General features: G+C 47.2%; 1 protein-coding gene across 4 annotated transcripts in view; it reads left to right on the top strand.

Moving 5' to 3' along the window:
* Positions 1-16,586, top strand: part of POP2 (Pyridoxal phosphate (PLP)-dependent transferases superfamily protein) — a 155,999-nt gene that overhangs the window by 30,518 nt on the left and 108,895 nt on the right. For all 4 annotated transcript variants that reach the window (XR_015189080.1, XR_015189081.1, XM_086519398.1 and 1 more), the window contains 11 exons: positions 11,578-11,696; positions 11,835-11,919; positions 12,018-12,090; positions 12,300-12,397; positions 12,474-12,566; positions 14,292-14,365; positions 14,442-14,480; positions 14,573-14,661; positions 14,888-14,964; positions 15,033-15,107; positions 15,190-15,237. Coding sequence is in view for 2 of the 4 variants with exons in the window: in XM_086519398.1 (XP_086375524.1) it covers positions 11,578-11,696; positions 11,835-11,919; positions 12,018-12,090; positions 12,300-12,397; positions 12,474-12,566; positions 14,292-14,365; positions 14,442-14,480; positions 14,573-14,661; positions 14,888-14,964; positions 15,033-15,107; positions 15,190-15,237 (870 nt within the window). In the remaining 2 variants the exon portion in view is untranslated. The remainder of the gene's footprint in view (positions 1-11,577; positions 11,697-11,834; positions 11,920-12,017; positions 12,091-12,299; positions 12,398-12,473; positions 12,567-14,291; positions 14,366-14,441; positions 14,481-14,572; positions 14,662-14,887; positions 14,965-15,032; positions 15,108-15,189; positions 15,238-16,586) is intronic.

Raw genomic sequence — 16,586 nt, 5'->3', positions numbered from 1 at the left:
TTCACTAGAAGATTTGTTGTTTCTCCTCTCTCAGGATGTGATATGATTTTGGGCATTCGATGGTTTCGTGAGACTAACGCTCTCATTGATTTTGAGGCTAACACTTTAACTCTCAATGCCAAAAGTGATTCTCCTACTGTCATTCATGGAGAGGATATTGCTCATTCTCCATCTCTCATTGCTAATATGCAGGACAAGATTGAAAGGATTCGGGATAAGGAGACTCTCTCAGTCTCTTTTTCTCCACAGCATGACACACAGAACTTGTATGATTATGAGAAGCATGATGATTTGAATCATAATGAATTGCATGATGGTTTGGATGACAATGACAAGCATGATGATTTGCATGATCAAGATGTGAATTCTCACAAGCATGATGAGTTGCATGAAGAAGATGTGATTGTTCACCAGGATGCGGTGTTAGTAGATGCTTTTTCTAGCGAAGCTAACCTCGTTGCAGATTCGATCAATCACGAAGAAGCGATCTTGGCTCTCGAGCCTAGGTCCAGAGAACCATCAGAGGGAGTATTATGTGTTCGCATGATTGATACGCACGCATTGTTCGAATGTTTCATTCGTGATCGTTTCCTGTATTTTAATCAACATCGTTATGTGATCCCTTTTCCTAGGCATGACATATTGTATGTTAAGCACGTTTCTCTCACGGATGAGGACGAATGTATGCGGATTGTTCATGAAAAGCTGAAAAGTATGTATGTAAGGAAGTCACATTCTATGTCTCTTCCTTGGCATGACACAATTTCCGAAAGAGCACATGATAGTATGAGCACCAAGCATGGGCATTTCCATTGTGATTTGCCACAGTTGATTGATTTCGATCAAACAAAAAGATGCGATCTCATTGTTTGCATGTGTGTGGTGAACGGGTTGTCACTCCATCTATTTGTTCATCTACATTGCATACACAGTCTTTAGAGAAGACAAGATTTTTTTCCTTCACTTTACATGGAATGGGTATGTTCATGGTTTTGTGTTGGAGATGGTTTCAGGAATTTTCAGCCATGGAGATTCTTGAAGATGGAAGAAGCACGACTCTAGACGAAGATGAAGGATTGAAGGAGCCACAGAAGACTGTCGCTTTCGGCGCGCCCAAAGAAGCAAGCGTTGCAGACCTTTATGAAGTTCAAGTACCACACGACCCACACAACAGAGTGGGCCGGCGAAGAGTCCCTTCCAGAATTCCGGATGCTATTGGCGATCTCCCTCGACGCCATACAGTTCGGTACCAGTACCTCACTTTGAAAAGGAGGGGATGTCACGTGACATCCAACCCTATGTGTCCGTGGACACGCTACAGCATGACAAGGGTTCAGTCAGTCAAGTCAGTCTAGATTAGAAGCGATCTGGCACTTTTGTGAGTCTATTCGTAGACCGTGCATGCCCAGTCACTTAGCATAGATGCATATCCTTTGGTTGCACACATCATGATCATCAGTATTCCCTTCAGAATCCATCAGATTCAGTGAGGGGAATTTTCCAGTGCATTTAGCCTATTTTTCCTATTTTTGGTATTTTCACTTATTATTTTTAAGTGACTTTCCAACAAAAGTAGGTAGGACAATTTTGCTAAGTTAATATATAAGCAAACCCAATTTAGCACAATAGGGCATATGAGCAAGGAGCACAACAGGCTACCAAGCAACAGGTGTCCCTCCCTCTCTCAACAAGACCCTCCCCAAGCCATCTTGGTGAGGCCACCTCCCATCGCCATCAAGCCTCCCTCTCCCCTTGGCGTTTTTCTCACAGCAGCCATCGCCATCAAGCTCCTACCCCTGGCGTTTTTCCCCCTTCAGGCAGCCCAAAGCCCAGCGTTTTTGGATCGCAAATAACCAGCAGGAATCAGCGTTTTACCATCAGAAATTCAGCAGTGATAAACACAGCCCTTGACAGCGTTTTTACAGCAGGTGATCAGCCTAACAACACTCAGCTTTGCTTGCAAAGTCATCAGCGTTTTCAGCCTACGATAACAGCAACAAAAACGCAGCCAGAACCTTGCATGATCAGCGTTTTTATCAGCCCAAATCCCCTTGCCAAAACCAGGGATTTTAAGCCATGAGAAGTACCCCCAAGATCACCCAGAACCTCAACATTTTCCCCCTTGTGGACAGCAGATAGAAGAGGACTCAATTCAGCCCTAAAGTCATCATCGTCGTCATCGACATAGCCCCCATTTGCATCAGTCCATGCATCATCATTGTACACCTTTGTGCAATCAAAGTTAGACCACTCTCGCCGACGAGAGTGGGGCCTTTGGAGGAGGGTTTTACAACCTCTCGGGTGTCGTATCTCTTTTCTCTCCTTCTCTCAGTCTCATTCACTTGCACGCACAATATCCACTCACTTTGTTCGTGATCATAGCACTCTCCATAAAGACGGAGGGCTCTCTCCTTCCCTAAGAACTAAAAGGAACCTTGAGCAAATAAAGATCACTAATCTTGAGAAAATACAACATTCATTCTGCTGCACCTTACAGTTGGGGTCTCTGTTGACCGGCCAAAATGACCATTTTTGAACATTGTGGGCCTACGTTTTGGTCTTTTTCCATGTGTTTGGGCTCTAGCCTTTTTAGCCCTCTGCAATACTCGGTCAAAATCAGGCTGGAAAACACAAGTACTAAAGGCAGATCAGCCCCCTTTTCTCCACGGAAACGCTGTTGGTTCTCACCCTCTACAATGGAGCCTCCAACAGCCACTCCTCGTGCTTCAGATCTACTAGGTGTCGTTAAGCCTAGGATCTGATACCATGTCAAAGTGCAACGGAAGGCATGGTGACAACGGAACATGAGGGGGGGAGAGAGGAGAAGAGGAGAGAGAAACACTAGAGAGAGAAGATGGAGAGCGTATGGACAAGACTCGTAGGGAATACTGTGCTATCACAAGAGGGGACAAGGCTCTGCAATGCTACAATGCCAAAATGGGCGGCCCCCTCGAGTCAAAGGTGGCAGCGGAAGATGCAATGAAGACAAGAATTGGCTCGTGATCCGGTGGGCACCTCAACTCTGATCTGGAACACTTGCAATGCCAAACACATGAGCAAGGCACACCTGAGGAGAAAAGAGATCACTGAGAGAGAGAGAGAGAGAGAGAGAGAGAGAGAGAGAGAGAGAGAGAGAGAGAGAGAGAGAGAGAGAGAGAAAGAGAGAAAGAAAGAAAGAAAGATTTTTAACGTCGATGTCAGGCCGAAATCGGCCTATGAGACAAATCAAATGTACCTGGTGTGTATGTCATCCGTCTATCGGAAAGACAAATGAAACAAAACTGATACAAAATTGAACTGAATGTAGGTAGTGGAGTATCTGAGGAGGGATGGAGTTCTATCTCTAGGGGTGTATGCATGTCTATATGCTCAAGGTAGTACAATCATGAGAGTGCATCAAGCTATCTAGCTCCATCCTGTACTAATGGGGGGATGTAAGATGTGGTACATGGGCGGGTCTGGTGCCAAGGCTACCCGCATGAAGGCTGTCGGGTCGGCCCTCATCTGAGCCACTCGCTCCTCAGTGGCACGACGCTCCTGGGCTCGGATCTCCTCGATCTGTCGGTGGTGGGAGCTCGCGCCCCTGTAGCCTGTGACTCGTGGTCGTCGTCTAGCTCGGTTCACCTCCGCCTGTGGGAGTGTCACTCCCCTCTGAGTGTCTGGTGAGGGAGGGGCGGAAATCCTCTGAAAGAAGTCTGTGAGCTGCGACTGTCTCCCCTCTGTCTGTGTAGCTGTGTGTGGCTGTAGTAGTGTGTCCCGATGGCTCTGTATCTCTAGTAAGAAACGTCCGAGCTCTCTCTGATCTCGAGATTCCATGATCTCTCGGAGAGTGGGCTGTCCTCTGAATAAGGCCTCATACCTGCCTCTGATCTCAGTGTATGTTCTGCATCTACATACAAAGTGCTCCTCACTCTCCACCTCCTCTGTGCAGGCTCTGCAGATTCGCTCCTCCCTGGGTACACCAGTATGTCTCCCGATCTCAATCTCTAACCTGTGTGAAGCCACTCTCAGCTGACCAATCGCCACCCGTGAGCTATGTGGCATATATGTGTCCATGTAGCGTGGTCTCTGTATGAACCCCCCAGACAATATGGTGAGAAACTGGTCTCTGTAATCTGACATCCTCGTCCCCAAGCCAGGTGCCTCCCAGACTCTCCTAGTGTATAGCTGCCACAGATCCTGTCTCAATACCAAGTTCCTCTCACTGTGAGAGAGGTGAACATATGGTGAATGGGGGTCGTACTGGAATGGTGGTAGGCTCTCCATGTCAAGACCGTGTCCCTCAAACCATGCTCTGACCTGTGAGTACCATGCTCTCTCATGCCCATTCTCTGATAGCTGTATAGCTGCCTCAAATGCTCTACGGGTAAGTCTGTCAGGAGGTAGCTCTCTCATCCTCTGGATGAAGCAAACTGTCTGGAATAGTGCCTGTACAACCATAGGTGGTGTGGCGAGCGGCTCTAATAATGTCATGTGGCACTGTCCTTTTGCTGCGGAGCAAGCGTGAGATCATACATACCTGTGGTCTCTCAAGCTGTGTCCACTGGTTAGCTGTCAATCCTGGTGCCCATACCGCCGCCGAGTACATCAAGGCCGGGGGGACTAATGTGTCGAAAAGCCACCCCTTCGTGCGGGGCTCCTGAAAGTGTGCCTGGTGGCATCTCCGCTCTAGCATGGCCAGAGCTGCATATCCTCGGGTGAGCCTGTCAACAGCAGCCTGCCTCATAGTGAAGGGTCCTGGTAGGCTGGTGAATGTGATGCCAAGGTAGACATAGGAGGTGACTACATCAACCTGTCCTCCTGCTACTGTGAAGGTGGCGGCGCTCCTCACTGCACTGGATGTGTGAAAGATCATAACCTTGGTTTTGCCAAGGTTCACAGTCAACCCCCTGTGTGTGCTGAATTCGTCCAAGGCCTCAAGATGGCGTTGCAATCCCTCGGGTGACTCTGAAATCAACACAATATCATCAGCATATAACATGATGTGGACCGGAGTACGTGCCAAGTCGCTCCCCTCTCCCCCTGCTCGCAGTATGTACTCGGAGATCTCGTCGATGTAGAGCCCAAAGAGTGTCGGGGAGAGTGGGCATCCTTGCTTAACACCAATGGTGCTAGCAATGGTCTCTGAAAACCCGCCTGGGCAACGAACCCGACCCGTCACCCTCTCATAGAGAGCATATATGGCCCAAATCATCTCTGTTGGTACCCCAATGCTGTGAAGGCGCTGGAAGAGTCTCTCGCGTCGGACTGTGTCAAAGGCCTTGCGGAAGTCCACAAAGCAGCAGTAAAGCCTCTTCTTCCGCGCCTTTGCCCCATCAATGAGGCAGCGCAGAACGAAGATGTGGTCAGTGGTGGAGAAAGCTCGTCTGAAACCTGCCTGGCCTGGAGCTCGTAAGCCCTCGATCTCTGCGTAGCAGCTGAGCTGTGCCTCAAGTACTGCTCCATATAGCTTGGCCATCGTGTGGCCAATCATGATAGTCCTGTAGTTCCCTGGGTCCAGGGTGTCGCCAGATTTGTGGATAGGCACTATGGTGTGCTGTGTCCACTCCTCTGGGAAGCCCTCCCCTATAGCCCGGTTGAAGACATGTGCAATCAACGGGGCTATAGTGGAGGCCGCATAAATGATGTGCTCACTCTGTAATCCAGTATGGTCAGTTGATCGTCTGTGCTGCATGCGGCGTATGGCCCTCTCTACCATCTCTGCTGTAAAGAAGGAGGAGCACGTGGGGCGTGGCTCGTGTGGCACACTGTGGGATAGGAGGCTGCCCTGGTACCTCATATAGTCGCTCTGCATAGTCATGCCATATCTGTGGGTCCTCAATAGCTGTAGTCGGACGTGGCTCGCGCAGGGTGCGCCATGTCGTCGCGCTATCCATGCTCATGAATAGGCGGTATAGCTCAAGCTCCTGTACCTCTTCGAATGCTCGCCGCTTTTGGCGTGTCAGCGTCTTCATATGCCGTCTGGCCTCTCTCTCTGTGATCTCTCCTAAGGCTCGCCGTGCACGGAGGCGTCGGTATAGCTCTCTGCACTCCTCATCATACCAGCGGTTCTGAGGCATAGTCCCGGGGGGGGGAGTGCGTCCTGTGTGAGTGGTGTGTGGAAAAGAGCTAATAGCTGAAGTGTGGAGAACGGAAGAGATATGTGATGTGAGAACTGAGAGTGGTGTGGATGGGTGGAGGAGGCATAGGCCATGTTCGACCTTGGCCGAGTAAAGAGAGGCTAGCTCATGTGTGAAATGGATGGTGGTGTGTGGAGTGTGTGCTGTGGAGCTGTGTGGGATGGTATCTCCTGTGATGGAGAAAGAGAGGTATGTGTGGTCGGCTCCAATGGGTATGGGTGGAATGGTGGAGGATGTGATAAGGTGTGTAGCCTCCCTGGGTCCCAGAATATAGTCGACTGTACTCCCCCCTCCTTCTGCAACTCCATGTGGCATACAAGTCAGGTCCCCTGAGGTGGGCCACTGGACCATCCCGTTATAAATAACGAGACGGTGCTGGGAGCCAAGTCGAAGTAGATGTCGTCCGTAGGTTGTGACTGGAGCTCTGTCTGCTGTATCTCTCATAGTAGCTTCCTCATCTAGAGTGTGTAGTGCCTCTGGGTCCTCATGGTCATATGCCTCACACTGCTCACTGCGCGTACGAGCATTGAAGTCTCCCATAAGGAAGACTTCACCCAGTGTGGAGTACTCCATAATCTCCTCGGTGAGGCATGCGTACGGTGACTCCTGCTCAATAGGGGCGAATCTGGAGCTTGTGGGATCAAAGTAGCAAAGGGCATTGTAGACGATCCTGTCTCGTGAGAGCTCGAGGCGAATCCACATGTAGCGGGCGTGTGGGTCCCGGGCAACAAATTGTAGTCTGCTGTGAAGCCCCTGTCTAAAGAGTATGGCCACTCCTCCTGAGCCGCGAGTGGTGTGCTGGCGCATACATCCTCGATGTAGAGACTCCCACTGGAATCCATGTATCCGTGGTAACCCTCTCTCCGGGCTCTCGTGTGTCTCTGTAAGTAGAATGATGTCTCGACCTCTCATCACCTTCTCAAGTCTCTCTGGGTGTGTCCATAGGTCTCCATTGCAATTCCAAACCGTGACATGAATCTCCTCGTGTGTCCCACAGGCCGCGAGTCCCTATGCGATGGTCTTGCCATCAATGATAACCCTACCATCTCGATATACTGCCTTCTTCCCTTCTTTGCGGGCTTGGTGGACTCGAGGCATGCACGCGCGACGGTGATCTTGTTGCATCTTTGTGAGGTCATCATCAAGATAAATCGGGGGGCCTTCTATCCCTCTCAAGATGACCCTCTTTCGGAGGAAGGAAGTTCGAGACTCCTCGGAGGCGAATTGGAGGATGAGAGCTCTCTTCTTTGGATCTTTGCCGGCTCTCCAAACTTTGGAGAAAGGGATCTCTTCTTCCTTGTATCCCACTTTCTTGCATAAAGCTTTCCCATCACTCTCGGGTGTAGACCCTTCTTCTTCTTTGATGCCGGTCACTCGCACATTGAGACGGCGAGCCTGTCGCATCTTCTCCTCTTCGATGGTTGTGTGTACGATGAGTACTTCATCTTTTTGGGCTTCCTCTCTTGCTACCTTCTTGATGTTCTTTTTGACCACTTCGACCCATCCTTCTTTGGTGGCCTCTAATTTGTCCTGAATGGTTGCGGTGAGGGCTTTGGTGATCTCCTCCTTGAGGGCATCCTTAGCCTCCTCCTTAATCTCTCCTTCCTCGGGGGTGAGGGATGTGATGGAAGCATGAAGGAAATCGATTTGTGCCTTCATCTCTTCTTGCCCTTTCCTCCATCTCTCCCTCTCCTTCTCGTTCTCCCGTTCCCTTCTCTCCTTCTCCTCTTTGAGATTTTGGATTTCCGCTTTCATGTCCTCCTTCTCTTCGTTCCATAGCTTGATGAAGGTGGCTTTCTCCTCCTTCCATATCTCTCTCTCCATCCGCCATTCTTTCATGTCCTTCTCCAGTTGTGCAATCCTCTTGTTCGTGAGCATGAAGGTTGTCTTCGTTTCGGTGTCGGCGTCTTGATGATGGGGGAAGACATGGTTGTCTTCGTAGCTACCCTCTCTTCATATTGTGAAGAAGAGGGGAGAAGGGGAAGAGAGCACTCAACGTGTGTGTGTGGGTATGTAACCGTGTGTGTGTGTGTGTGTGAGAGAGAGAGAGATGGCTGCGGGTACGGCAATAAGCTGGGCTGGAGGTAGCGCGCTGGCCTTCTTGGCGTGCAGGGCGCGGCGCACAGGGGGGGGCAGCGCGCAGGAGGGAGCAGCGCGCAGGGGTGGGGCAGCGCGCAGGAGGGAGCAGCTTGCAGGGGAGGGCAGCGCGCAGGAGGGAGCAGCTCGCAGAGAGAGAGAGAGAGAGAGAGAGAGAGAGAGAGAGAGAGAGAGAGAGAGAGAGAGAGAGAGAGAGAGAGAAATGAAATAAAATGCTATATTAACATCTTCAAAAGGCCAAATGACCTATGAGACCAATTTTTAAAAAATGGTGAATCTAATACCATGTCTGGGTACAAAAGCTGGGACTGTCTCTCTCTATCTCTCCCGAGTAAAGTGTCTATATCTGTGTAACTCAAGTAGATATAGCCCAAGACATCTCTGATCCTCAGAACTCATGACCCTAGAGAAAGGACCAAAACCCTCTCTGAATAAGCAGTGGAAACGGCCCCGTATCTCATAGTACAATGTGCAATGACATATGTAATGTAGCTCTGTCTCTGTCTCTAACTGGCATAAGCGGCATATCCTGCTGTTTGTTGGTATCCCTCTAAATCTACCCGTCTCAATCTCCAGCTGATGTGAGGATGTGTGTATTTGACCAATGGCATACCGCAAACCATGAGACGTATGTGTGTCCATGTAGCTGGGTCGAATCACAAAACCCATCTCCTGTGAGGTGGAGAAGATGCTATCTATAGAAAGCCATCTTCGTGCCCAACTCCTGTGGCGGCTCTATCCATGTCCTCCTGGTATCTAGCTTCTGACGAATGAGTTCATCTTCATAGGGATCCATCTTCATCTGCACTCTGGACGACGAAAAAGTATGGCTTGAATCCTTTGCTGTAGCCTCCTTCGAAACTGTGGAGCTCCTCTTCTCCATCGGGGCGTCTGTATCTCCCTAGCTCCAATACTCGGTCTATGAGAATGCCAGTAGTGCGGACAGACCTCTCCACTGTTGGTTGTTCCTCTGTCTGTTCTTCTGGATGTACAATATCTAGTGTAAAGAAATCTGTGATTTGTCTCTGGGGTTCTCTCTCTTCAGCTCTCCTCAGTAAAGTTTCTCTATGCCTGCGTAACTCAAGTTGATATAGTTCGAGACATCTTTGATCCTCATAACTCATGACCCTAGATAGAGGCCCAAAACCTTCTCTGAATAGACAATGAAAACGGCCTCGTATCTCATAGTACACTGTGCAATGACATATGTAATGTACCTCTGTCGCTGGCTCTAGACGGCATAAGCGGCATATCCTGCTATCTGTTGGTGTCCCTCTGAATCTGCTGGTCTCAATCTCGAGCTGATGTGAGGACGTGCGTATCTGGCCAATGGCACAACGCAAACCATGAGAAAGAGGCATGTCCATATAGCTAGGTCGAATCACAAACCCATCCCCATGAGGTAGAGAAGATGCTCTCTATAGAAAGCCATCTTTGTGCCCAACTCTTGTATCGGCTCTATCCATGTCCTCCTCGTGTTTAGCTGGATCAGATCCTGACGAATGAGTCTATTAATCTCTACCCGCGTCAGAGACCTCAAGGGTGCCTGTAGAGAGTATTGAAAAGGAGGCAACCTGTCCATGCTGAAACCATGTGTGAGAAACCATGATGCCATCTGTGCATACCGGCATGATGTATCCCCAAAAAGAGCTAATTGTATGGAGGACTCTAGAGCCACCCTGGCATATCTGTCTCTGGTAGTATCCCACAGACTGTGTATAAAGGAGACTGATCTGGTAAGCGCCTCAATCTCCATAGGGGGGGCAGCTAATTCCGCTCGAATGATATCATGCGGTACGGAAGCCTTGGCTCTAATCAACCGAGAGATCATAGATACCAGGGGCTTCTCCATACGCCTCCAACCATCCTGGCCTACAGAAGGTCCCCAAACCTGCACCCCATATAACATAGTAGAGGCAACCAAAGTATCAAAGAGCCATAACTTTGTCCTAGGTTCGTGGAACTGAACCTGCGAACACATCCTCTCCATTCCTCCCAGAGCCGCACCAGCTCTAGTTAGTCTAGTCTCTGCTGCTCTTCTCAAAGAAAATCTCGGCCGAGTAAAGACTACCCCCAGGTAAGTGTATGCATCTGTATACTCCACAGTCCCCTGACCATATTTGAAAGTAGGTATTGATCTCCTGACCCATTGCGGTGTGGTGTTAAAAACCATAACCTTGAGAGAGATCTGGGAAAGGCTCTCCATGGTGATAACAATCTGCTCATACAAGTGACCAAGGGTGGTCCGGCATAGAGCTGACATGCCCAATGGATAGACTCGAGGTCACACAACTGCGACTGCTACTGACACTGCCAACTGCTCCTGCACACGAGACCCCCCAGCCTGCAAGAATAGAGGAGACCATGGAACCAAGCCAAAACCCGAGCTAAACATGGCTAGACACGACCCGACATGAGAGACCTACCTCACATTGGCCGAGCACAGCCACAAAACAGCACTCACTCCTTAGCACCTATCCTTGGGAGAAACTGGGACCGACTTTATGAATCCAGCGAGATGCCTGAACTCTTAACACCTCGTCCCTACATAGGTGAGCACATAAAATGCCTGACCTAGTCCCATTATCCATAAAACCCTACTGCCCTAAAACTAATAATTATGGAAAAAAGGTAAATAAAATACGACGCCCACCAAAAAGGCCACAAGTGACGGGCCTAATTAAATCTGGTACATCCTTTGAGATGCCTAGAATCTGGAAAAACCTCACAAGGCTGGGCACCTCTGAGCCACAAAGGAGCCCTCCTCACAAGGTCTAGATGGGGAAACCCAAGGAGATGACCTCCAAAACTCGTACATCTCTAGCTCACCGTGTTGCTCAGTGTCCTATCACATTCCGGTTATTTCCTTGGAGTCAGAATATTATTGGGCACTGACCCATCTCTGTTAGTTTCCTTTGCTTTGTTGTAAGATTCTTGTCAAGAATCTTGCGCTTGTGATTCAGTCTCTCTGTTGTGTTCCTTGTCGGTATGGTAGGGGTAATGTAGCCCACTGGGCAGGTTCAAAAACTAATAATAGGATCTTTTTTGCATCCCAAGAAATAAAAGCATTTGCTGCGAAGGGAAGTTGATGGAAGCAGTGTGCAAGACCCACATCTGTGTGAGTTAAGTATTGCATGCTGGCTGTTCTGAAGGATGTCTTTCTTAACATTCTTTGAAATTTAGTAAGAGCTTTTGTGCTCCATCGTATGAGGGCATGCTCTTTACAAATGAAACTTCTTTGTTTGTTTCTTGGTAGTACACTGTTTGTGTGTCAAGGCCTGGTTGGACCGTGCTTTGAAGTGATGTGTTTTGTTTTAGGACAATAATAGATCTCCTGACTGCCTTCCACGTGAACCTGTAGGTGAAGTTTGTTTCCAGGAGCTTGTATTCTCAAACTCAAAGTGCACCAACATGCCCTCAACATGCTTTCAGTGTTTGCTATAGATCCTATGGTGTTGCAGCTCAACAAGAGATCAGCAGGTAGTTTGTCTGCTACTGTTGTTTTGAGGCTACATATGCTAACACTCAATCACTTTTAAGTTTGAAGAGAAAATATTAGGCCTAGGATGTTTTAGCCTGTAAAGGACGATGCAATAATATACGCGCAAATGGTTGCAGTGATAGAGGTCATGCAGTACTGGCTCCTTTCACCGCAGCTCGTCAGGTGACAGATTCCAATCCCTTGGTTATAGAAAGATCTGAGGTAGGCACATCATTTACATTTCTATGGTTTTAACAAAATCTTTAGGGCCATTGTTTTCAGGGGCACAAACTGGTAAACTAAAGAATATTTATCTACAGGGAGTGTATGTATATGACAGCAATGGAAAGAAGTACCTCGACTCTCTTGCTGGCCTTTGGTGCACATCTTTAGGCAAGTCTTATGTATTGTGACTGCACATTTGCTTCTCTGATGCTTGTTGGTCTGTCTTTATCTTTTATTTAAATCAAGGCAAGAGACAATGTACAAGGAACATGAATTTCACTCTGTTTAGCTTTTACAAGAAAGTATGCTATATGAGGGGATGGTGAAAGATGTGGAATTTCAGTATTGATATGATCAAAAAAGTGCTTAAATTGCAGGTGGACATGAACCGCGATTAATTGCTGCTGCAACAAATCAAATGAATAGATTACCTTTTTATCATTCATTTTGGAACCGTATTACGAAACCTGCGTTGGTACTTTTAGGTCATTAGCTACTTATTTGCTAATATGCAACTTTACGCGCTTATATGGGAGGCTGGCCATGTGCAGGAACTTTCGAAGGAGTTGCTTGAACTATTTACACCAGCTGATATGTCAAAAGTCTTTTTTACAAATGATGGATCTGAAGCCAATGATACCCAGGTTAGCTGTGCTTTACATACAGCAGGTATGAACTTGACATTTACATGTGGCACTGTATGATTATGCTGCGATATCTCTTATTGACGGATTACCACGGGCTTTAGTTCTTTAGCACATCGTTTGATTTCAACATGGCAGAGATGGCTGCAGTGAGAGGATTGTCTTGGCACAAAAAGTCTTTGTCACACATTATATTCAATTTTTGAGGCCGAGAAAGGGAGCCTGATACAATGAATTTGGGAGTTATACTCACGGGTTTCAAGTTATGAACTCTCTGAAGGATCATGCACATGCCGCTTCATATCCTGCTAGCAGTACATAGGCTGACTAGAGGTTTGAAAAGCTGCTATCTCTCAGCATCCACAGCTGGCCAAATATCTCCCATACAGGAATTGCTAATGCGCAATCATTTATTTTTGAGCTCCATTAGTCTGGACCAAAACCTACGGATACAAACTTGAAAACAATCGATGCACAATAGCAGATGTTGAAATTGCTGATCACACTCTGTAAATGTTTTCTGGTGATGTAAGAGCTTCTGAGCACACGAGTGTTGACAGATCAAGAGTAGAGGTCAGAAGCTTTTGAAGCATGATGGTAGTATTACTAGCAGTATAATCTGTAGATCCATTGGGCAGAGATTGATTCCTCGTAGTGTCCACCATGGGCTATTCAAAATAATCATTTCACGCGACTTTGTAAGAGCTGGATGAAGCCAAAACACCCTCCTAGAAAGTCACAAAAAATCACTTGATTTGTTAGTGAAACACCAAAAGACATTGATGTCATAATTAAATTTACAATTTGTACAGCATATAAATGTTTTCTACTACTGTTCTACCTTTTGACATGACTTCACCCATTTTGGGTAGCTTTAGGGGGACAAACTCAAGTATGCCAAGCTTACTAAACGTAGCCTAGTTCTAACCAATCACTGGTAACTTGTTTAATTTACTCGAGCGACGTAATGAACCTACTCTACTATGCAACAATGGAATTTTCTCAAGGAGTTTTGTGCTGTGAATTTTGAAAGACCTGTAACAAAATTCCTCTAGAGTCTAAAGTACATTCCAAGCTCAGCAATCCCCAAGCATATTAGTCCAATCTCATAAAGCTATATATTAAACATGCAACATAACACAACAGGACCATTTGCACCGAGGCATGAAACCCTACATTCAAAATATTCTTTGAGTCAAGGTTCCCATAAATACAAGCCATGAATGCCAATGCCTTTAGCTCTCTCTCTGAAGTAAAAAGGCATACAAATGAGCAAGTATGGAGCAACGGCCATCCATCTAACACACTGTTAGCATTGCCAAGTTTGTATCACACAATCATCCTGCTAATGGTTGATCTACACGGGTAGAAAATAATGCATATACTAGGCAAAAGCTTTCAAACCCAGCGGGTAACTGTCCTCAATCCCATTGGAGCGGGTATGACTACCATTCTGATCCAATAATACCTCCAAAGAATTAGAGTCACCATCCACAAACCTATCATCCTCACTTAGAAACTTTCTGTTTAGAACAGGAGTTTAATTGCATTAAATTATGGAACCACATTTGGTATTGCAAATTCATTCAGGTCATGCTGTTACTCCAACCGTTTCAAGAACTGGCAATGCTCACTTTCAACTGTTTGCCGAATAAGGGAATTCAATGGCGCATACTGGATGATCTTACCTAAGCACACCTAAAGATTATTGTCAGCTTTTGACAGGTAAAACTGGTTTGGTACTACAATAATGCATTGGGAAGACCAAACAAAAAGAAGATAATTGCCCGGCAAAAGGCGTAAGTCTTTTACAATCTGAGTGAACTTATCAGTGCGGCCAAGTTCATTATTAAAAGGAGGTTCAAGTGTTTTCAGGTATCATGGATCAACAATAGTTGCAGCAAGTCTCACAGGGTATGGATCCATTTTAGGAGATTGTCCTTTTTTATTTTCTACAGTTTTAATTGACTCAAGTATTGAGTAAAGCCTTATTTGGTGTTCTGTAGACTAAGCAACCTTCATCAAAGCTTTGATCTACCTGTCCCCTTTGTCCTGCACACAGACTGTCCTCACTACTGGCGCTTTCGCAATGCAGGCATGCACTCTGATTCTCAGATATATTTCAGACATATAAGGGCGGGGTTGTTTGTTTCTGGGTAGCAGGCACCCTAAATAAAATACTTATTGGTGGAGCTTTAGAGTTTTGCAATTGCCTTTTCAGTGTCAGAAGTTTAGTTTATTATGCACGTTTCTAAAGCTACTGATGTAAACTGCAATGTATAGCTATCAGTCTCTCTTACAATATGAAATTGTTTTGACAGGTGAAAGCGAGGAAGATTTTGCCACAAGATTGGCTAATAATTTGGAACAACTAATCCTTAAGGAGGGTGCTGACAATGTAAGTTCTTTTAAAGAAGAAGAGGGGCAGGAACAAATCAGATACATGAGATTGATTGTCTTGCACAGATTGCAGCATTTATTGCAGAACCAGTTATGGGGGCTGGTGGAGTGATTCCTCCTCCTGCCACGTATTTCGACAAGGTGGTGTATTCAGCTCCTCATTCTCTAATTTTTTACTTGCTCTAGCTTCAAGAACGCTGAAAGATTTCCAACTTTTGAACAGGTTCAGGCAGTGCTGAAAAAGCACGATATCCTCTTTATTGCTGATGAGGCATGTAAGCTCTACCATCAGAAATCAAGGTCTTTGTGAAAGGTTTACTTGGGAAAAGAGTGTGCAGTTGCATGCATGTATGCTTGACTGATACATTTGTATAGTTCTAGATGCAGCTCAGCACGTACGCACAGACTTTTTTGTAAATCTGCTTTGATTAATTTACAAGTGGGAAAACTCAAAGAGAGGAAAACCCACGAAAAGAAAGGGATACAAAACACGGAGCACCATGAGGCTCCGAAGGCTAGAAACAGTCAAAGTAAATCCTGTAGGTATCAAGAGTGATGTCTCCAGCGTCATAGGCAAAATGCAGCGCTTGACCAAGAGATAATTTGAAATAGGAAAAGGGGTCAACAAAAGTGCCTTGGAACATTAAGGAGTTCCTATGGTGCCAGATGGCCCACATAGTCCAAAATCTGACCCAGGTGAAGAACACCGCAAACTGAGATTGCGGTGAACGAAGCACCCCAAAAAGCCAAAATCATCCGTGAAAAGAGCTGGAAGGAAAACGCAGCCGAAGAGCAGTCGACACTTGCCGAATGAAGGCTTTGGAGTGACGACAACACCATAGTAAGCGTGGCACGGTTTCCTCAGCTTCAAGGCATTTGGGGCAGCGGGAAGGCGCAATATGCCGAGCATACAACACACAATCTCATCCAAGGAGCCACCCTCCTTGGGAATGAGGTAGATCAGGCCCTCACTCATGCTGTCAGGCATCATTCCTGTGTGCAAAATGTACTGAAAAGCACTACAGAGATTTGGGCCAAGCAGGTCCAAGTACTCCAAGAAAAAACTGGGAGTCAGCCCATCCTCACCTGGACAGCTACCACGGGGGAGGGCCCTAAGAGCTGTGTGGAGCTCCTCAAGCTGAAGTGGTAGCTCGAGCCTCTGACGCATCTCCTCAGTCACAAGACAAGGCATCTGTGCCCAAACCTGCTCCCTGCATGCATCCTGACGCTCTGACTGGGGCTCTGCAGACAGTAACTCCCGGTAAAAGTTAGTAGCAACTGCACGCATATCCTCGGGCTCAGAAGCAACTGACCCGTCGGGCCTCCTCAACTGACTGACCTTGGCATGCGAATGCCGAGGTCCCACTGTCTCAAAGAAAGCACCCGTCACTCTGTCGCCCACCTGGGTCCACTGAGCTGCCTGTCGGTGGAAAGCAAACTCATGTCGTCTCTCCTCTTTGCTAACAAGCTCTTGACGAGCCTGCTGTAGCTACTCCTCCAACCAAGGATTGTCTGGATGCTGCTCTTGCATCCTCTGTAGCGAAGCAATGACCCGTCTGAGACGCTGCTCCTCCTCTCTCGCTGCAGCCCGGCGAGCTAGAGACTCCTGGAGAAAAAAAC

The sequence above is a fragment of the Adiantum capillus-veneris genome, chromosome 9, assembly GCF_014529385.1.
Source record: "Adiantum capillus-veneris isolate H3 chromosome 9, ASM1452938v2, whole genome shotgun sequence".
NCBI classification, from domain to species: domain Eukaryota; kingdom Viridiplantae; phylum Streptophyta; class Polypodiopsida; order Polypodiales; family Pteridaceae; genus Adiantum; species Adiantum capillus-veneris.
Note: the sequence above shows the minus strand (reverse complement) of the source record. Positions and strands in the feature narration are given on the sequence as shown.